The 17,136-nt window shown below is 36.4% G+C and overlaps 1 protein-coding gene across 1 annotated transcript in view; it reads left to right on the top strand.

Moving 5' to 3' along the window:
• LOC124711196 (mitogen-activated protein kinase-binding protein 1) overlaps positions 1-16,768 on the top strand; it is a 378,080-nt gene extending 361,312 nt beyond the window's left edge. The window contains exons 26-29 of the mRNA XM_047241126.1: positions 803-974; positions 2,848-2,968; positions 4,649-4,887; positions 13,662-16,768. Of these exons, the coding sequence (XP_047097082.1) occupies positions 803-974; positions 2,848-2,968; positions 4,649-4,887; positions 13,662-14,014 (885 nt within the window). The 3' untranslated portion in view covers positions 14,015-16,768. The remainder of the gene's footprint in view (positions 1-802; positions 975-2,847; positions 2,969-4,648; positions 4,888-13,661) is intronic.
• Positions 16,769-17,136: the final 368 nt, after the last annotated feature.

Raw genomic sequence — 17,136 nt, 5'->3', positions numbered from 1 at the left:
AAAATGAGATATTATTAAAACATTAGCAAATAAAGCAAGAAACCTATGTGAACTGGAAATGCTGAACACATAATTGAAATGTCTCACCAATGCAATGCTCAAGAATAGGTATTCACTCACTGAAATAAAGAATGTTAAGACAACCATGGAAAGATCATAGTGATGTAAAGGTGTCTGTGAAATCCAAGGTTTTGCTGCTGTTCATTTAAGATGTTACTGACCACTTAGAAAAAGTTGCGACAATAATTTCAGTTAGTAATGGGCCAGGGTGTTTATTGTATCTTCAAAGAAGGTATAAAGTCATCCGACTCTGGCAGAGTAGCCTGGAAGATTTTAGATGGAGTTACAGAGTAACCACTACTAATGGAACACTATTGGACTAACTGTAATAGTATGCAAGAAATGATCCAAATATGAACAACCAGCCTGAAACCATTTCGTTTGAGATGGTAAAAACAGCAACCAGCAGATGGAAAGTAAATATATTTTCTAAATTGTTGATAACTGTTGCACTATGTTTTGCAGTTCTCATAGGGAATTTTACTGTTGAAAATAATACAGAACTGGTCTGCAACAACTCTAGATGCCCTTGGTCAATAATCTTTGATGGAAAATTGACATTAAGCCTCCACAAACAGTGATTTTCAAATTAGGTCTGCATAACATTACTAAAACTGTTCCTAGATGTGTTATAAAGCTTAAGATACGTCCTGTTACTGACCTATAAATTGCCAGCACTGCAAGCTTGTATATATCCTGATCCTCTGTTGTGATACAGCATTTTGTTGTTTTACCATTTCAGAGTGATTCAGAAAGTGACCTGAGTTTGCAGCGTTCCAGCATGGCAGCACGACTGAATGGACTGATGAGACCAACAATAAGTTCTCAAAATAAAGTCAATACACTTGGTGTAAAAAATGCAAGCAGCAACAGCCAGTCACACAGACGAGGAATGAGACCATCATACTCATCTGGTGAGTATCAGTCACATATTTTTCGTAAAACCTTTGCTGAAGCAAGTCAGATGAAGAATATTCGGCATACTAGTTAAGACATGTTAGTTAAATGTCTGCACTGGGAAGGCAGGGGATTATTGTGTAAGATGACTATCATAAATGCCATGTGACATTTGAAATGTGGTGCTGTAAAAGAACACTGAAGATTAGATGGGTAGATCAAGTAATAAATGAAAAGGTACTGAATCAAACTGAAAAAAAAGAGACAGACATTTAAATGTTATGGTTTTTTTTCTCTGGTTGAAATATAAAGTGTTACACCATCAAGCTCTAGTCCCATATTTGTCAGACTTTGAAAAGCTGTTCTTCACACAAGGTGTTATTAGATGATTAAGCTTTCATTCAGTACAGACCGTATGTCCATCATCAGTATTAATATGATGTGTGACTTAGTGTATTCATTTTCGCATGGAAGCAGACATCTTCTGAATGTCAGTGTGAGGAATTTCTTCTTATCCCTGAAAAACATGCTGAGTTAATTCATGAAGATTTCTGGCTGAATGATGGTATGAAAGTATACATACCTCTTCTCATCGCATCGCATCCCAACCCAGACACACACATTGTGTGACAAAACAGGGAACTGAGCAAGCCAGTCGTGGGCCCATACGTTCCTCAAGGCTTTTATGGGATGAACTTCAGTTTTGTGGTCATTATCCTGCTGAGTATGCCCAGCATGCCCTTTGGTATACTGGTCATGAGGGGTATGACAAAAGGTTTACCGTTCGTGCCATATACTGGTGAGCATTCAGCCTCCCTTCAACCATTACTAAATCAGCCCTGCTGTCATATCCAATAGCTCCCCTCAACCTTCGACTCCAGGTGTTAGCAAAGTATGGATCTAGACAATTACTGCTTCCTGTAGTCTTTTAACTAGTTTTCTGCGACATGGTGGTGTTGGTCTGACTGCCACAAACATAAGTGGGCCGGCCGAAGTGGCCGTGCGGTTAAAGGCGCTGCAGTCTGGAACCGCAAGGCCGCTACGGTCGCAGGTTCGAATCCTGCCTCGGGCATGGATGTTTGTGATGTGCTTAGGTTAGTTAGGTTTAACTAGTTCTAAGTTCTAGGGGACTAATGACCTCAGCAGTTGAGTCCCATAGTGTTCAGAGCCATTTGAACCAAACATAAGTGGAACTCATTGCTGAACATCACAGAATGCCATTCAGTGTTGCAGTAGACCTTGCCTCTGCACCCATGAAAGTCTCTGTCGTCTGTAGCGTGGTGTTAGTGGTTAACTTGAGATCAAAACATAGCTTCCAGTAATATGTTGTTACAATCTGGTAACATCTACTCAGATCTTATCTATTGTCAGAACCTTTCAAACAATCCGACAGTTTTCTCCCAGTGTAGTCGTTCTGGATGGAAGTATGTCTACTGTTCTAGCCACACTGTTGTCCAGAGTCCATCTAGTCACCAGTCATTTTGCAGTCATTCCACCACAGCCAACTGTGTGTGCAACCTGCTAGTATGATGCTGTCATGTCCTTAATGTCAGTTATTCAATCTCTCTCAAAATGCAAAAGATAACAGTAAGCTGCATGTGCCCATCCCCTAGGCGTATTGCCTTGTGATCTCCACTTGAACAGTTCCACTAATCTTAAAAATATTTAAGTCTCACACCATTCTTCATCTGTTGGAATGGCTTTATTCTGTTCTGAAAATAAATGCCCATGAGGATGAAATTTTAATCAATATGTCCCACTGTCATAGAAATGCTGGACTAGCAGTTTAGAAGATTTGATTAGGGTGTTTATGGTGTAATACTTCGTGCTTGCATCATTGTGTACAGTTTTGAAATAGTAAAGAGTGTAATTTTCTTTCATTATATGCAGTTAATCTGAGCCAAGTTGGTAACAATGAAGATTCAAGCTCTGAAGAGACATCCTCAGCCCGAGGGAAGTCGTCGACAAGCAGCCGACCACGTAGTACGAGCACTGATCGTCTCACTAATGGGTATGTTTTAGTACACAGTACTAAAATTTAATAGTACACATTGCATATTCAGTCACATATTTGTTGTGTTCCACAATCTCTCACAATGAGAACTTTTAAGGATTCATATCAATAACTGCATTTTCTGTCTGTGTTTGGCAGAACTTGATGATAATAATAAATAGGAAAACACTTCCTAGTGTTCTGCAAAACTAGCAGCTTTCTGCTTCTGAGATAATCTTCAGGTGACAACTGAATGACAAACACAGATAAAAATGATGTATAACTTACACAGGTATTATTTGTACGGAAGGTACAGAAATGGTTTAGAGTGTGTACATAGGAAAACATGACCTTTTTTTGAAACACAGAAAAAAATACATTAAGTAAGAAAAGGAGAAAAAATTGTATTTTAGTTAATGTAATTATTTCTATGTAAAATAAAATGTAATGCTCTCTTATGTAAACACTCTACGTCATTTTTGTATCTTCCACACAAATAATATCTTTTAAGACACACACTGTTTTTATCTGAGTTTGCAACATTCTGTTGCACCTCAACATGGGTTAAGAAGTGGAAAGCCGGTTTGTGACTAAATAAATATAATTTTGCTGAATGTTAAGAAATGTTGTCCTATTTAATATTATTGATACATAACAAGTAAGACAAAGAAAAGTAGCTGTTGGAAATGAACTCTGCACGATGTGTCAGCAGCTAACCATCATTAAATCGGTGTTTCCTGAGTATTCTAACAGAAATTATAAATAAACACACAATAAAATTATTTGGGAAGCTTCTCGATGCTTTAAGTAGTTGCTGTTCCTGTACTGTCCCGTGCTTGCTATTTATATGTATTAGCTGTTGAAGAATAATAGTTACCAAAATTCAGTAAAAATTGTGGTCTGTTCAAGATAAATATTTCTCTTGAAACAGGATGACATATGAAACCTAGGTAACAGTCAAATTGCAACAGACATTATCTCATTTCACTCTATTAGAGCCAACTGAGATGACCACTTTTGCCCACCAGTCAGTACTAACATATTAATTCAGAATGTACAGATGATGCAATCTCTATAGATAATAAGGTTTTTTAGCCACCAGGTGCACTTCATTGAAATGTTACCTTTTTGTTCACCTTCTGCTGACAGCTATGATACTACATATGTACTAGACAAGTAGTAAATAGACTTAAACAGTTTTACTGCAAGAATAAGAGAACACAGTTAATGAAGTAAGAGTAAAGATTCTAATATATTTTCTCTTCATTGAGTCATGTTCTTCCTTTAAAGGTCATTGCAACTACTTTTTGCAATTGTGCTGATAAGCTTTTTTATTATACCTTGTTAATTTTGTTGGTCATCTGTATATATAACTTGTTTTGTTTTTGTGCTGATATTGCCAAGCAAGGTGGCATAATTATTGACTCTGGACTCTCATTTAGGAAGGGTTCAAAACCTTGCCTGACAATCCATGTTTAGATATTTTGTGGACTCCCTAAATTGAATATGGTGAATGCCAGAAAGTTTCCTTTGAGAAGGACACTGCCTATTTACTTGTCCAATAAAAGCCTGTGCTCCAACTCTGATGACTTCATTGTTGAAATGATTTTAAACTCAAGTCTTGCTTTTTATTCCTTAAAAGTAAATCGTGTACACTCTTGTCCAAAGGTGATGTAATATTCTCTCGTTATATTGTAGGGCTCCGAACAGTTTGCCTCTTAGTCCTGACAGCCAGTTGATGCCACCACCAAGGAGGCTAGCTGGAGGGGCGTCAAGCAGGCAACGCAGTGCGGCCAGTGGCAGTGCGTCAGCAGGTGGCAGAGGGTCTAAACCAGTCCCTGCTGTGCGGCAACACCAGCTGGACCCCAGTCCACAGGAGTTGCCAGTCAAAGACACTGACGGGCAGTCTCCCTTTGTGGATGTTGCTAGTGCACCTTGTGAGTACTGCTCATTTTACTGTAATTCTCTGCACTGACCATTTGTTGTTTATGTTCATAATATTTTGAAACCGTAAAATATGATGTTTATAGTAAATGAATAACTATCTTTGTGTGCAAAGTTGGAAGTACAAAAAAGTAAAACTGTGTGGAAGAATTTGTTAAATTAATGAATTGTCATGCGGATTTTCAGGAAGTAAAAATATCTAGTATAGTTTTTTAAATACAATTTTCCAAATATCAGGCTAAGCTTCATCTTGTTTTGTTTTTGTATGTTATTTGTCATTTGTGTCTATCAGCTGTTCTGTATTTCCTTTTCTGTGTTGGTTCATTTCACTTCATAACTGTGTTTGGCAGTCATTATCTTTTCTCTATCCTGTATATAAACATGTTTCGTGTTCAAAAATGGACTAGGGATCACTAAATAACTTTTTATCTAGTCACTGGAGGGGCACATTTTCTGAAAAGTGCCACACATAGTCCTCATTTTTGCTGTCTGATCCATAGTTAGAACATTAAAAATTTTAACAGTGTCATTGTTGAAAGTTAATATATTTTTTTCAGTTCACTGTCATTCAGTTAATTGTGTCAGATGAAATAAAATGTTAATTTTTATCTCGAGGGAGAAAAATATGTTTTATATAGACTGATGATGTACATAACATTTGGCCTACTTTGAAAATATTTTATGAATTTGTGCATTCATCCAGATGGAAACACACACACACACACACACACACACACACACACACACACACACAAACTATAGCACAATCATCAATACATTTCTAAGATCAAATTTCATATACATAGACTTTTCTTGTTGGCTATTTTGATTGTTTTCTGATTAATTTCCTGTTTTCACTGTTTCCCATCTCTCTTCAAAGTAACCATTTGCAATCATTTGTAATTAATTTGCTGCTACAGCAACAAGACAAAATTATTTTTGCATCTTTTTCCACTGAAAAAGTGTGTCTCACATTTGTTGGCTCTTGCAGTCTTCAGAAGTGTGTTACTGATGTGTCCCCGTAAGTCAGATGGTATATTGCCAGACGCATACATTCTACAAACCAATGTGAACAATCATTTTGTTGCCACCTCCTCCAATGTTTTTAGAAATTGTGGTGGAATATTATCAACCCTACTGCTATATTCGATCTTAAGTCAAATACTGGAGCCTCTATTTCTTCTATATCAACTGTTGTTTCTTCATCTATCACATCATCAAACAAGTCTTCACACACATATAGGCCATCAGTGTACTCTTTCCACCTATCTGCTCTCTTCTGCGTATTTAACAGTGGAATTCCCATTGCACTCTTAATGTTACCACCCTTGCGTTTTAATTTCACCAAAGGTTGTTTCAACTTTCCTGTTTCCTGAGTCAGTCCTGACAGTCGTTTCGTTTTTGATTTCTTCACATTTCTTCGTGCAGTCATTTCACCTTACCTTCTATGTGTTTCCTATTTATTTCACTCCTAAGTGACTTGTGTTTCCGTATTGTTGAATTTCCATGAAAATTTTTGTACTTCCTTCTTTCATCGATCAACTGAAGTATTTCTTCTGTTACCCATGGTTTCTTCGCAGTTACCTTCTTTGTACCTATGTTTTTCCTTCAAAGTTCTGTGACTGCCCTTTCGAGAGATGTCCATTCCTCTTCAACCAAAATGTCTACTGAGCTATTCATTATTGTAGTGTTTGTAGCCTCAGAGAACTTCAAGCATATCTCTTCATTCCTTAGTATTTCCGTATTCCACTTCTTTGCACATTGATTCTTTCTGACTAATCTCTTGAACTTCAGCCTAGTCTTCATCACTACGAAATTGTGATTTGAGTTTATACAGTGAAACCCTGCTTTTACACTTTTAAAGGGACAATAAAAAAAAAAATGATGTGTAAAATGTGGGAAATTACATTTTAAGCTGTTGAGGTTATGTATAGGATTCCCCTTGCATTTTCGCACTTTATGTATGTGCACATAATAGGCATCAAAATACTCATGTCACAGACTTATTTATTATCTAATAATGGTTTAATATCTAATAAAATCCGCTGGTATAATGGGAACTGATAACTGCGAAGCAGAAACGTTTGACTCAGTTTCATATATCATTATTGATGTTTTTGGAATGCCTGCAGCTGTAATTTGTTATTTAAATAATGAAACACTGCATCAGTTACATATTTTTTCACTCTTAGCACAGTGCATTTCAAGAAATTTTTTTAGATATCAAGTGCAAATATTTGCATAAGTATTTTGTGTGGTGTTTGCATATGTGGTGTTCTGTGTCTCTTGAACTGAAGTTGTCTTTTTGAGGTTATCTGATATTGTGCTTCCTCAGTTAATATAGAAAACCGCACTCTCACAAATTATCACTCCCTTTTTTTTGTGTGTGTGTGTGTGTAACATCACAAGAAATACGTATGTAAATATTGAACTTTACGATGAGAGAAAATCCGTGAAACACATTTTGCTCAGCATGAGAATGTACATAATTTGCACTGTGTTTAAACTAAAAACATTTGAGCAATGCAAACTGAATGAAGGTATCAACTAGTGCTACAAGGAGCTGAAAGACGAAAGACACTAAATGTGGTTCGACAGAGGTGTGACAATGATTACAGTGATCAAAAAACTGCACTGGCGCTATAGAGACAGTTTGGAAATGGTTTTGATTGGTCATGATACGTTTATTCGTAGGAACCTAGTTGATCCTATCATCCACCATGCAGAGTTGAGTTTTGCAGCAACAGGAGATACAGCACGAATTGTTCCAACTTTTACAAGTTTACCAGTTTAAATCCACTAAGTAGAGTACCGTGGTGTCAAGAAACTTAAGTACATAAGGTTTGCAAACACTACGTGATGGCCGACATCGTGCCAGTGTCATTTTACATTAGTTTTTTTTTCGCACGAACATTTTTTCATAAAACATCAATGGTGGGAAAATTATAAATATGTTGATGCAAAATCGGATGTGAATTAACATTGTGAACATAGGAAATGTCCACAAAAAAGCACTGTAAACAGCGGAGGGAAAATGTTAACTCCAGGAACGTAAATGTGGGGTTATATTGTATTGCTCCAGGTATGCTTGACAATCCAACAGCTAATTTCAGAATCTCTGTGTGAACGTGATGTAATCTAACTGAAATCGTCCTGTATCTCCCAGCCTTTTCCAAGTATACCTTCTCCTCTTGTGGTTCTTGAATAAAGTATTCACTATTACTAGCTGAAATTTGTTGCGGAACTCTGTCAGTCTTTCTCCTCTCTCATTCCTAGTACCAAGCTCATATTCTCCCGTTACCCTTTCTTCTTCTCCTCCTCCTTCCCCTACAACTGCATTACAGTCCTCCATCACTATTAGTTTTCCACCTCAACTTATAGTGTGTTTAAAATACGTTGCGATTCTTGACACTTGGGTATGGAGTGAATGGATGGAAGCATAGTTGCCAGCGTGTGCGGAGTATGCCAGCTAGCTGCTGTAATGCTACACCTTCTTGGTGCAGAAGCTAACAGGCTCGCTTGACTGAATGAACAGCAGAGCACACAAGCTGGTCAGTCTGCAGTCTTCATCAAACTGTTCAGTAAAAAAATGTGATTCTGACATGACTTACAGCTTCATTCATCAGCTTCCTGATGAACTGCCTTTCATTTCTTAATACTCATAGTTATTGTGATATTTTGTGATTAAGTAAACTACTGCAATAAATTCTTAAAATTTGCAGTGAAGAATAGCGGTAGCTATGAATTTGCATTTGGTGCTTATTAGATTGTAAGTTGCTGCATACAAAATGTAGTCAACATATTGAACCATTCTTTAAAATTGGAAGGATATCACTATCTTTCTCTTACCTCAAGAAAATCGATGTACCTAAAGTGCCCCATCATAAACGCACATGCCAGAGAAAAAGTCAGAATGAAATACTCCAAAACCCATCATACCTCATAAAGGTTTAAGATATTGAAACAAGATTTTAGCAAATGATAGTATACAAAAAGGAGAGCATTTTGTCACATGAGTAATATGTGAAACTCCCATACCTTCCACGATGTTTGAGAACTACTGATTGTTTTCAATGAAATAAGTCATTTTCAGTGTTGATCAATAGCAAATGAAACAAAAATTGGTGTGCATTTTGCAACTATACAAGTGAAAAAGTTACATGTTTATTTTTGTACTGAGAATTGGCTTTTCCATAAACTATAGACCTGTCTTGCCTTCAGTTGCTATACCCTGTTTCTGGATTCTGCCACAATTTAAAATGCATTAGAGCGTTAGTGAGATGAATATTTGTAAACTTTGCTGTGTTTTGACAAAAGAAGCAGACTTTACCATGACAACAAGAAAAATTACCTATTACTCAAATCTCATGCCAGTCCTTCATGAATACATTTCTTCTCAACTACCTTCTTGGTATGGCTGACAACTCGAGGCCAGTCCTCTGGTGTAACATTTATGATGGTTTCTTTGGTCAGCATTTCAACCCTATTGAGCAAACTTCTTGTTGTCTTTTACCACATTACTTTTCACCTGTGCTTCTATATCTTCAATCAGATTTAAATGAGCATTATATGGAGGAAGCTTGATGCAACTATGCCTTTTAGCGTCAGCGAGTTCATTGATCTGATAGCTCTGCAAGTTCCATCAAGTATTGTAAAGTTGTTTTTGTAATGCCATTTAGCGTGAAGATGAGGTTTAACCCTCGAAACATGTCGCTAAAGAAATAAGTAATACAATAGTTGACAAAGTTTGTGACTGGAGGCAGTAATTTAAAAAAACCTTTACATATTTCTTGAGACAGTCACGGTCAAAAAATAGTCAAAATGGCTTCAAATTCCATCAAACCCGTCTTATACATGCTAGTTCAACTTTATCCGTTGGAACATTTCTTTCTATCCAAAAAAAATTTACATTGTTGGAGTTTTATCCATCACAAGAGAGTAGTATAGTGCCTTGTCTATTTCTGTTGTTGAATTCGTAGGAATATTTTGCAGCAGACTATTATTGTTGTAACCGGTGAATGTGTTCTTGGACAAACAATTTTATTATGAGTCTCATGTTCAGATGTGCTGCACTGTTGTTATTAATGCAATGACAACACAGAACTCCTGTTCACAATACCTGATGACTGCAGAACACGTCAACACCAAAAAATACCACTTTATACTGAGAGCTGGCAAATATAGATGCATTTGATGCACATCACCTAGTAATACTGTTCATTACAGTGTGACAACAGGTATGTTTTACCAACCAAACCACTGGTGGTGTGGTGTAGGTACCCATTGGTGTTATCTGCGTATTGATCTCTCATCCCTTCTGGTGAGCCAAAACTCACAACTAATTTTAAATGCACAATAAATAGCGAAAGAGGAATCTAGTCCAAAAATTTCAACATTTTGGGACACTGCCAGAATGGAGTGTTCCAAATGATTTCACTACTTAGGGACAGTGAAATGGATAATAGTTTCTTAAACAGAAGCAATAACATGTTCCATAGTCTGTTAATGGATTTATTTAATATTGCAGTTACAATTTTGGCATGTGTGCCATCTTTGTAACAACTTTACAATAAACCATTTCAGTTATAGAGGTGCATTCAGTTCTATAAATATTTGAAGAATTATGAAGTGGGTCTGTAATGATATAAAATAAGATAAATTTTTACTCACCACATAGAGGAGGTGTTGAGTGGCAGACACACACATTGAAAGAAAAGTTTTATATTATAAGTTGTTGGACAAAGTCCTTCTGATGCTGTTTGAGGGAGTGTGCAAGGATATGGTGGGGACAAGATGATGAGCTGCTAGGTGCAGCCTCTAGAGGCTGTCTAATGGGGAAAAAGGAAGAGGAGTAAATCAGTGAAATTTTTTTTGCATATATGCAAAAACCAACAATCTGCAGAAAAAGAGAGTTTGGAAAATATAGGGAGTACATGGGATTTAGAGGGTACCATTAGATTTCGCTGTTATAGCCAATACATCGTTAAAAGCAATGTCGCTACAAATGGTATCAACTGTACGTGGTGTATGTTTTTTCAGACATGTCTGAAAGAACAGACATCATTTTGATTCTATAGCCACTCTGAATAAAAACAGAAAGGAATTAAAAATACTAGCTGCCAATGGGCACTGATTTATATCAATGGGGCAGAATGAAAATTTGTGCCAGACTAGGATTTGAACTCAGTTCTTCTACTTACTAGGCAGATGTGCTGACCACTATGCCATCTGTACACAGTGGTCACTGCAGCTACACAGATTACCCTAGCACGCCTCCTGTCGGAACCAATTCCTCAACTTATACCACACACTACTGATGTAGTGCCCCTACTCCTTAGCCTCGTTGCCAATTCCTGTGAGAGTTCAAATATGTTGTGCATCTGAACTGAAAGGATCATTGGCCATCTTTGCCTTAATTATATTTATGTGGTGTCTTCTTTTGAACATGCCCGAAAGAATGTACACCATTTTTATGTTGCAGCCACTAGGAATCAAGAGACGAAGGAATTAAAGACTGATTCGTATCAATGGGGCAAGTTGAAATGCAAGTTGTCTGCTTACTAGGCAGACATGCTGACCAATAAACCTTCTAGACACACTGGGCATCTCAAATGCATGGACTACCCTAGCACACCTCCCATCAGACCCAAATTCTCACTACTGATGTCGGGCCCCTGCTCATTAGCCTCACTATGTGCATCATCTTGCTGATTCCCATTAGACTTTGAGGTTGATGTGCCTCTGCACTGAAGGGATCATTGGTCGTCTTTGTGTGAATTACATATATGTGGTATCTTTTCTTGCTGTCCAGTGTTATCAGACAGTTTCACGGGGTCTGCGATTATTGCATCGAATGTAATTTCTCCTCTGTTTGCACACCACAAATTTCCTATCAAAACTTTTTTGTTGCTGTGGAACATAATAGGTTGCTGTTTCGGTGTCGAATCATTTTCTGTTGTTCTGGAACACTGAAGTCACTATTTTCCTGCCTGAAAGATCAGAAGTAGCATTTTTTGCATTCTCCAGCCTCACTCACATAAACTTGCTTTAAGATGTAAAACACTCGGAAAATTTACTAATAATTTTATTCAGCTTTTATAAGGTTGAATGTGATTTCTTCATTTCCTGCATTGAGTACATTAAATATCAATTAAAAATCGCCTCTAAAGTAAGTTTTTGGTTTTATTCTTACATTCCTATAATTCTATCCTTATAACTATACTAGTTGTCTAATAAAAATTATGCATGATTTTGGATAAAAAAATTGGAAAATCATGTGCAAAAAATGACCCATAATTTTGGATGGAAAAATTTGAAAATCAGTTGCAATAGAGGGTTAATGAAGGATACAATGAACCTAATTTTGATAAAGCATTAAATCTGTTATTCATCAAGTAAAGTGAGTTGGACAACACATGAGAAACAATTTTATTTCTCTGTGCCTTATTGTTAAGAATGTTAGGCAATAACAATATAAATTTTCTATTGTTGTATTAGCGACATACTAATTACAATGTGCAATACTAACAAGTCCTTGAGGAGCTACAGATGCCATGAAATGTTATTGGTTGAATATTATTATTCCTACCTCACCACAAAAAGTACTCTTCACACAGAAAAAATTAATTTTTGGGTTTCCCTTTATTGGTAAATCTGTCTTACAGCCAGTACTGACAGGATATTTTGCAGTTTCTTCTAGCCTGTTTGTGTTAATGTGCTGGTATCTTTAATTTTTAATGTCATCCAGCATTCCATATCATCTTTATTGTCTCCCTCTTCTCCTTGAAATCTTTCATATAATGACTCTTTGTTGCAGGTGATTTATTTACAATATGTTGAAACCAAGAGGCTTTCCTTGTTCATGTCCATTATAATTATCCGGGCTGTTATGCCGTGGTCGGTTGATGAATTGTGAGGTGATTCCCAACGTTTCGTCTCCGACTGCGGGAGACATCTTCAAGGGGGTCCGTAGCTTGATGGAAGGTCCAACACACACACTGGCTCGCTACTGCGAGCCAGTGTGTGTGTTGGACCTTCCATCAAGCTACGGACCCCCTTGAAGATGTCTCCCGCAGTCGGAGACGAAACGTTGGGAATCACCTCAGAATTCATCAACCGACCACGGCATAACAGCCCGGATAATTATAATGGACATGATATTTCCGGCCGTGAAAGTTTACATTTCGTTGTTCATATAATTACCACCAATTTTCCTCTCTCTCCTATGTTTTCCACTATTGATAAATAACTGATACTGTTCAGTCAGTGTCTGTATTTATTTCCAAGACTGGTTTGTTCGTGGCTAGATAGCAGATGTCTGTTAAATCATTTACATGTTAGAAAGTTACATTTATGTGTGCTATTTTATTCTGCCTGCCAGCTTTAAATGACTTTCTCATTAAGATAATGTAACATATTCCTGGTCAAAATATAAAATGTGTAAGTTAACATTCTGAAACAATTCTTGTTTTGACAATGGACATCAAGTAAAATTATGTCTCATAAATGTCTGGAGTTTGCAAGTCTTTTGTAGCACATGGAGAACAAATACATAATTTAAAAACATTAATTTTCCGTTATTAAGATACACATCTTTTATCAAGGATATTATGCATATTCCTGAAGACAGTTTTTAATATGCAATCTGTGAAAGAGATGTTTAGGTTTAAATTTTAGTGAGACATTACCAGATAAAATTTCTCCATTGTACTGAATATTTGCAGCTTACTGTAATTTCATATGTAAGAAAAATATTTCTCTATTTCAGTGTCCCAGCAGCTTTGCAGCTCTGTTGCTGAGCAGCTGACACGTACAGCAGACAGTGTGGTGCAGTTATACAAACGATTAGCTGTAGAGGGAGACGATAATGCGACAGCAGCAACAGCCATGCTACAAGCGTTGGAGGAAGCAGTAGCTGAAACACAGCGCACATTGCGTTTAGTGACTGAACCTGCCCCGAGTCCTGACCAGACATCACCTGTGTCACAGTCGACATCTCCATCTGGGCCAGAGAGTCAAGAACAGAAGAAAGTGATGGTCATGATGCAGCAATACTCGGACATGTTGCTTTCCATGGTGCATCAGCGAATGAACAGTGCTGCCCAGCAGAAGCCAAGCTAGGTTTTTCTCTAGTGTTCAAAAGAACAGGTTTACTCGTGCTGGTACTGATTGTGACAGTCAGTGTAATTTGGTGAAACAGGATTGTATTTGCACAGTCCAAGAGACTCAAATGTGATTGTTAAATTTTTATGGAATTGTGCACATGTAGAATAAGACAATATTATACACAATGTTTCAGATGTCGTTTTTACAGCAGGCGAATAAGATTATGTTCATACATGAGCATTCGTGACTTTTCAAGATCCATGTGCAGAGCAAGAATCCATTGGTTTATGAAAATTCCGGATAACTTACTATTGTAGCAACATATATAAATCTGTTGCAGTAAAATACCATTTGTGTGGTTTACAGTTATGATTCTAGTAAGGGAATTTGAGAGTTGTCATCTGGTAAATGCAATGGAACACTGTCTGAATCTTAAGAGACTACCACAAAAATATTTGTAGATGGAGATGTATTTTATGAAGCTTTAAGATGGTTTCTAATGTGTTACTAAAGTGGTATCTGAAATTCTATGAAATGTGCAATGCAGTTCAGTATCAGATCATGAGGTGTAAGATCACTTCTTAAAATGGCTTCTTTTTGGTAACTGCCAAATGCCATATGTATATTGCCAGAGGGGACAGACTTAATTGGTGGCCCTTGATTGTAAGATGATTTTGCTAGCAGCTTGTGTAACCAGCAATAGATTTGAGGATGAGCGGCATTTATCATGAGAATTTGCCACTGAGTTATCGTAAACAGTATGTGAAAACTGACCTCCCTACCTGTCTTAAAATATGTGCGCCTAAATATTTGAGAGCCTCTGCCTTAAGCATTTTCCTTTCACCCTCTGAAGAAGTGTGGACATTATAAACAGTAAATGATGTGTTTGACACACATAATTATAAAAATGTGGTGGTTCTGCAGTTGAAGAGATTCAGATTGGGTACTAGTCATATTCCGCAGGTGGACTTGAAAATTTACTTACTGAAACCATAAAAATATGTTATGTGCCGAGTTATTTAACAGCCTTTACTTTGTACTTCTGAAGCATCCTTACATGAAGATTCACTTAAAATATGTTGAGATAGTTTGATTTTATGTACAGTATTTATAGAAATTGTAAATTTTACACAGTATTTGAAAATTTGATGTGTGCATAAATTCTGTTCAGATGTGTTAAATGGATATGTGATTTAAAAAATAATACGTCATCTTGTAATGTCTGCTTGCCGCAGGAATATTGTGATAAATTTTTATAGAATGTGTGATGATTGTGTTGGTAGATGTGTTGTTCGATTAGCTAATGTTCAAGTGATTGGTGAGTAATTTTCCACAATGCCCAAGTACCATGAATCTATGTACAACTAAAACTTTTACAGCACCTGACTTAATGTTTAACTTTTATTAAAATAACTGTAACAAATTCAAAACAGTGGAATAATAATGACACAGCCACAAAGTTGAAACAAATTTAATTTTTGAACATATGTCAAGCCTTTTCAGAAAAACTGTGGATTCCTAAGTTGTGCTATTAACAAAAATATTTATAATTCATTAATTTATTCACATGTTAAAATTACTAGAGCCTTGCATATTGTCATATGTACCAATTTGTGTGTGTGTGTGTGTGTGTGTCAGCATGAATCTCATGGCACTTGTATAACTTGTGTTTCAACTTCGAATATACAAGATGTAAATAATTGTTTAATATGTTAACAAAATGTACAAATATAATAATTTCTGTTAAGTTTTACTTTTTAATGTTATGTGTATGACTTAGCATGTCTGGATGGTTAAAATAATAGTGTTGAGTTAATCAACTGTTACAAAAATTGTACAAAATTTATGATTCATTGGTTAAAGTCCAGTGTAATGATTGAAAAAACAATGATTTTTACAATGTTACCTTAGTTTTATGAAATAATGATTTTCACTTGTGACAAACTCAAAATTAGAAATTGCGTTTTGACGTATGAAATGGGTTTGTCTGAGGTGAAATGAAATTGGAATATGCAGTCATTGACTGCTGTGTGTTTTGTTACCTTTTTGGGAAGTATACTATTGACTAAAGATGTCTCCTGCCCTCCTTTCCTCTATTCCTTGTAAGAAGAAATATTTGTGGGGAAATAATTAAAAAAAGAGTGAATACTGTTTTAACATTGCTGCTTCCTCTATACTGTTGCTCCTAAGCCATAGTAATATGTTTTATTCTTGACCTTTCGGGAATAATTTTATTTAACTATGGAGGATTTGCTAATGGTTCATTGGCTTGCATTTATATTTCTTCTTGTCAAAATCACAAATTTATTGGTAGTCCAATAATCTGAACAAATCTGTTTCCATGGTTCATCTTAACTTTTTAAGATTGTTGTTGCAGTAATGATTGCATTTTTTCACACATGGTTAAAAAGTTGCCAAAAAGTTTCTATTCATAAATCTTTTGTGTAATTCTCGTTTTCGACCCAAGCTGTAAGAGTGATGTGAACTAATTGTACCACTCATCAGAAACATGAAAGATGTGTAAATTATTTGTAATGGTTTTCTGGTGAATAACTGGTGAAGAAATCATGTAATATTACTGTCACCCAAATATTAAGAAAAAAATTCTGCTGCTTGATTACAATGACAATCCTTCATTAACATGTTTGTCAGTAACTGTTTCTCCGAGGGAGGGGGCAGACATACTACTGTCTAATTTCTGTGTGAATGGTTTGCAAAAGTCCTGTAAAGTGTAGCTCAATAAAGAGAATAAATGACTGATGCTGTTTATATTTTGTTTCATTTTGTCAACCCTGCATGTTCGTATTTGGCTAAGTAATTATTGACTTAATTCCTTTGGCCCCTATGGGGGCATAGGGCATCCAGGAGAACTCACCATCCATCTCTGTCTTTTGCCATTTGCCTCAGTTCTGCCCAGGTCTTACCAACTCTTTTTGCTTCCCCTTCCACTGTCCTCTTTTATTGGCACTAGAAATATTGTTTGATTTTGGAAAAGCTGCTAAGATCAGCTAAACTAAGCATTTTGAAAGTCATAGTTATGAAACTTCAGTTTTAGTTCATTTTTGTCCTCACTAGTACCTAGAGATATGCTTGTGAAATAAATAATAAACCATAAAACACACACACACTCTCTCTCT

This window comes from Schistocerca piceifrons, chromosome 8 (genome assembly GCF_021461385.2).
Source record: "Schistocerca piceifrons isolate TAMUIC-IGC-003096 chromosome 8, iqSchPice1.1, whole genome shotgun sequence".
NCBI lineage: Eukaryota > Metazoa > Arthropoda > Insecta > Orthoptera > Acrididae > Schistocerca > Schistocerca piceifrons.
Note: the sequence above shows the minus strand (reverse complement) of the source record. Positions and strands in the feature narration are given on the sequence as shown.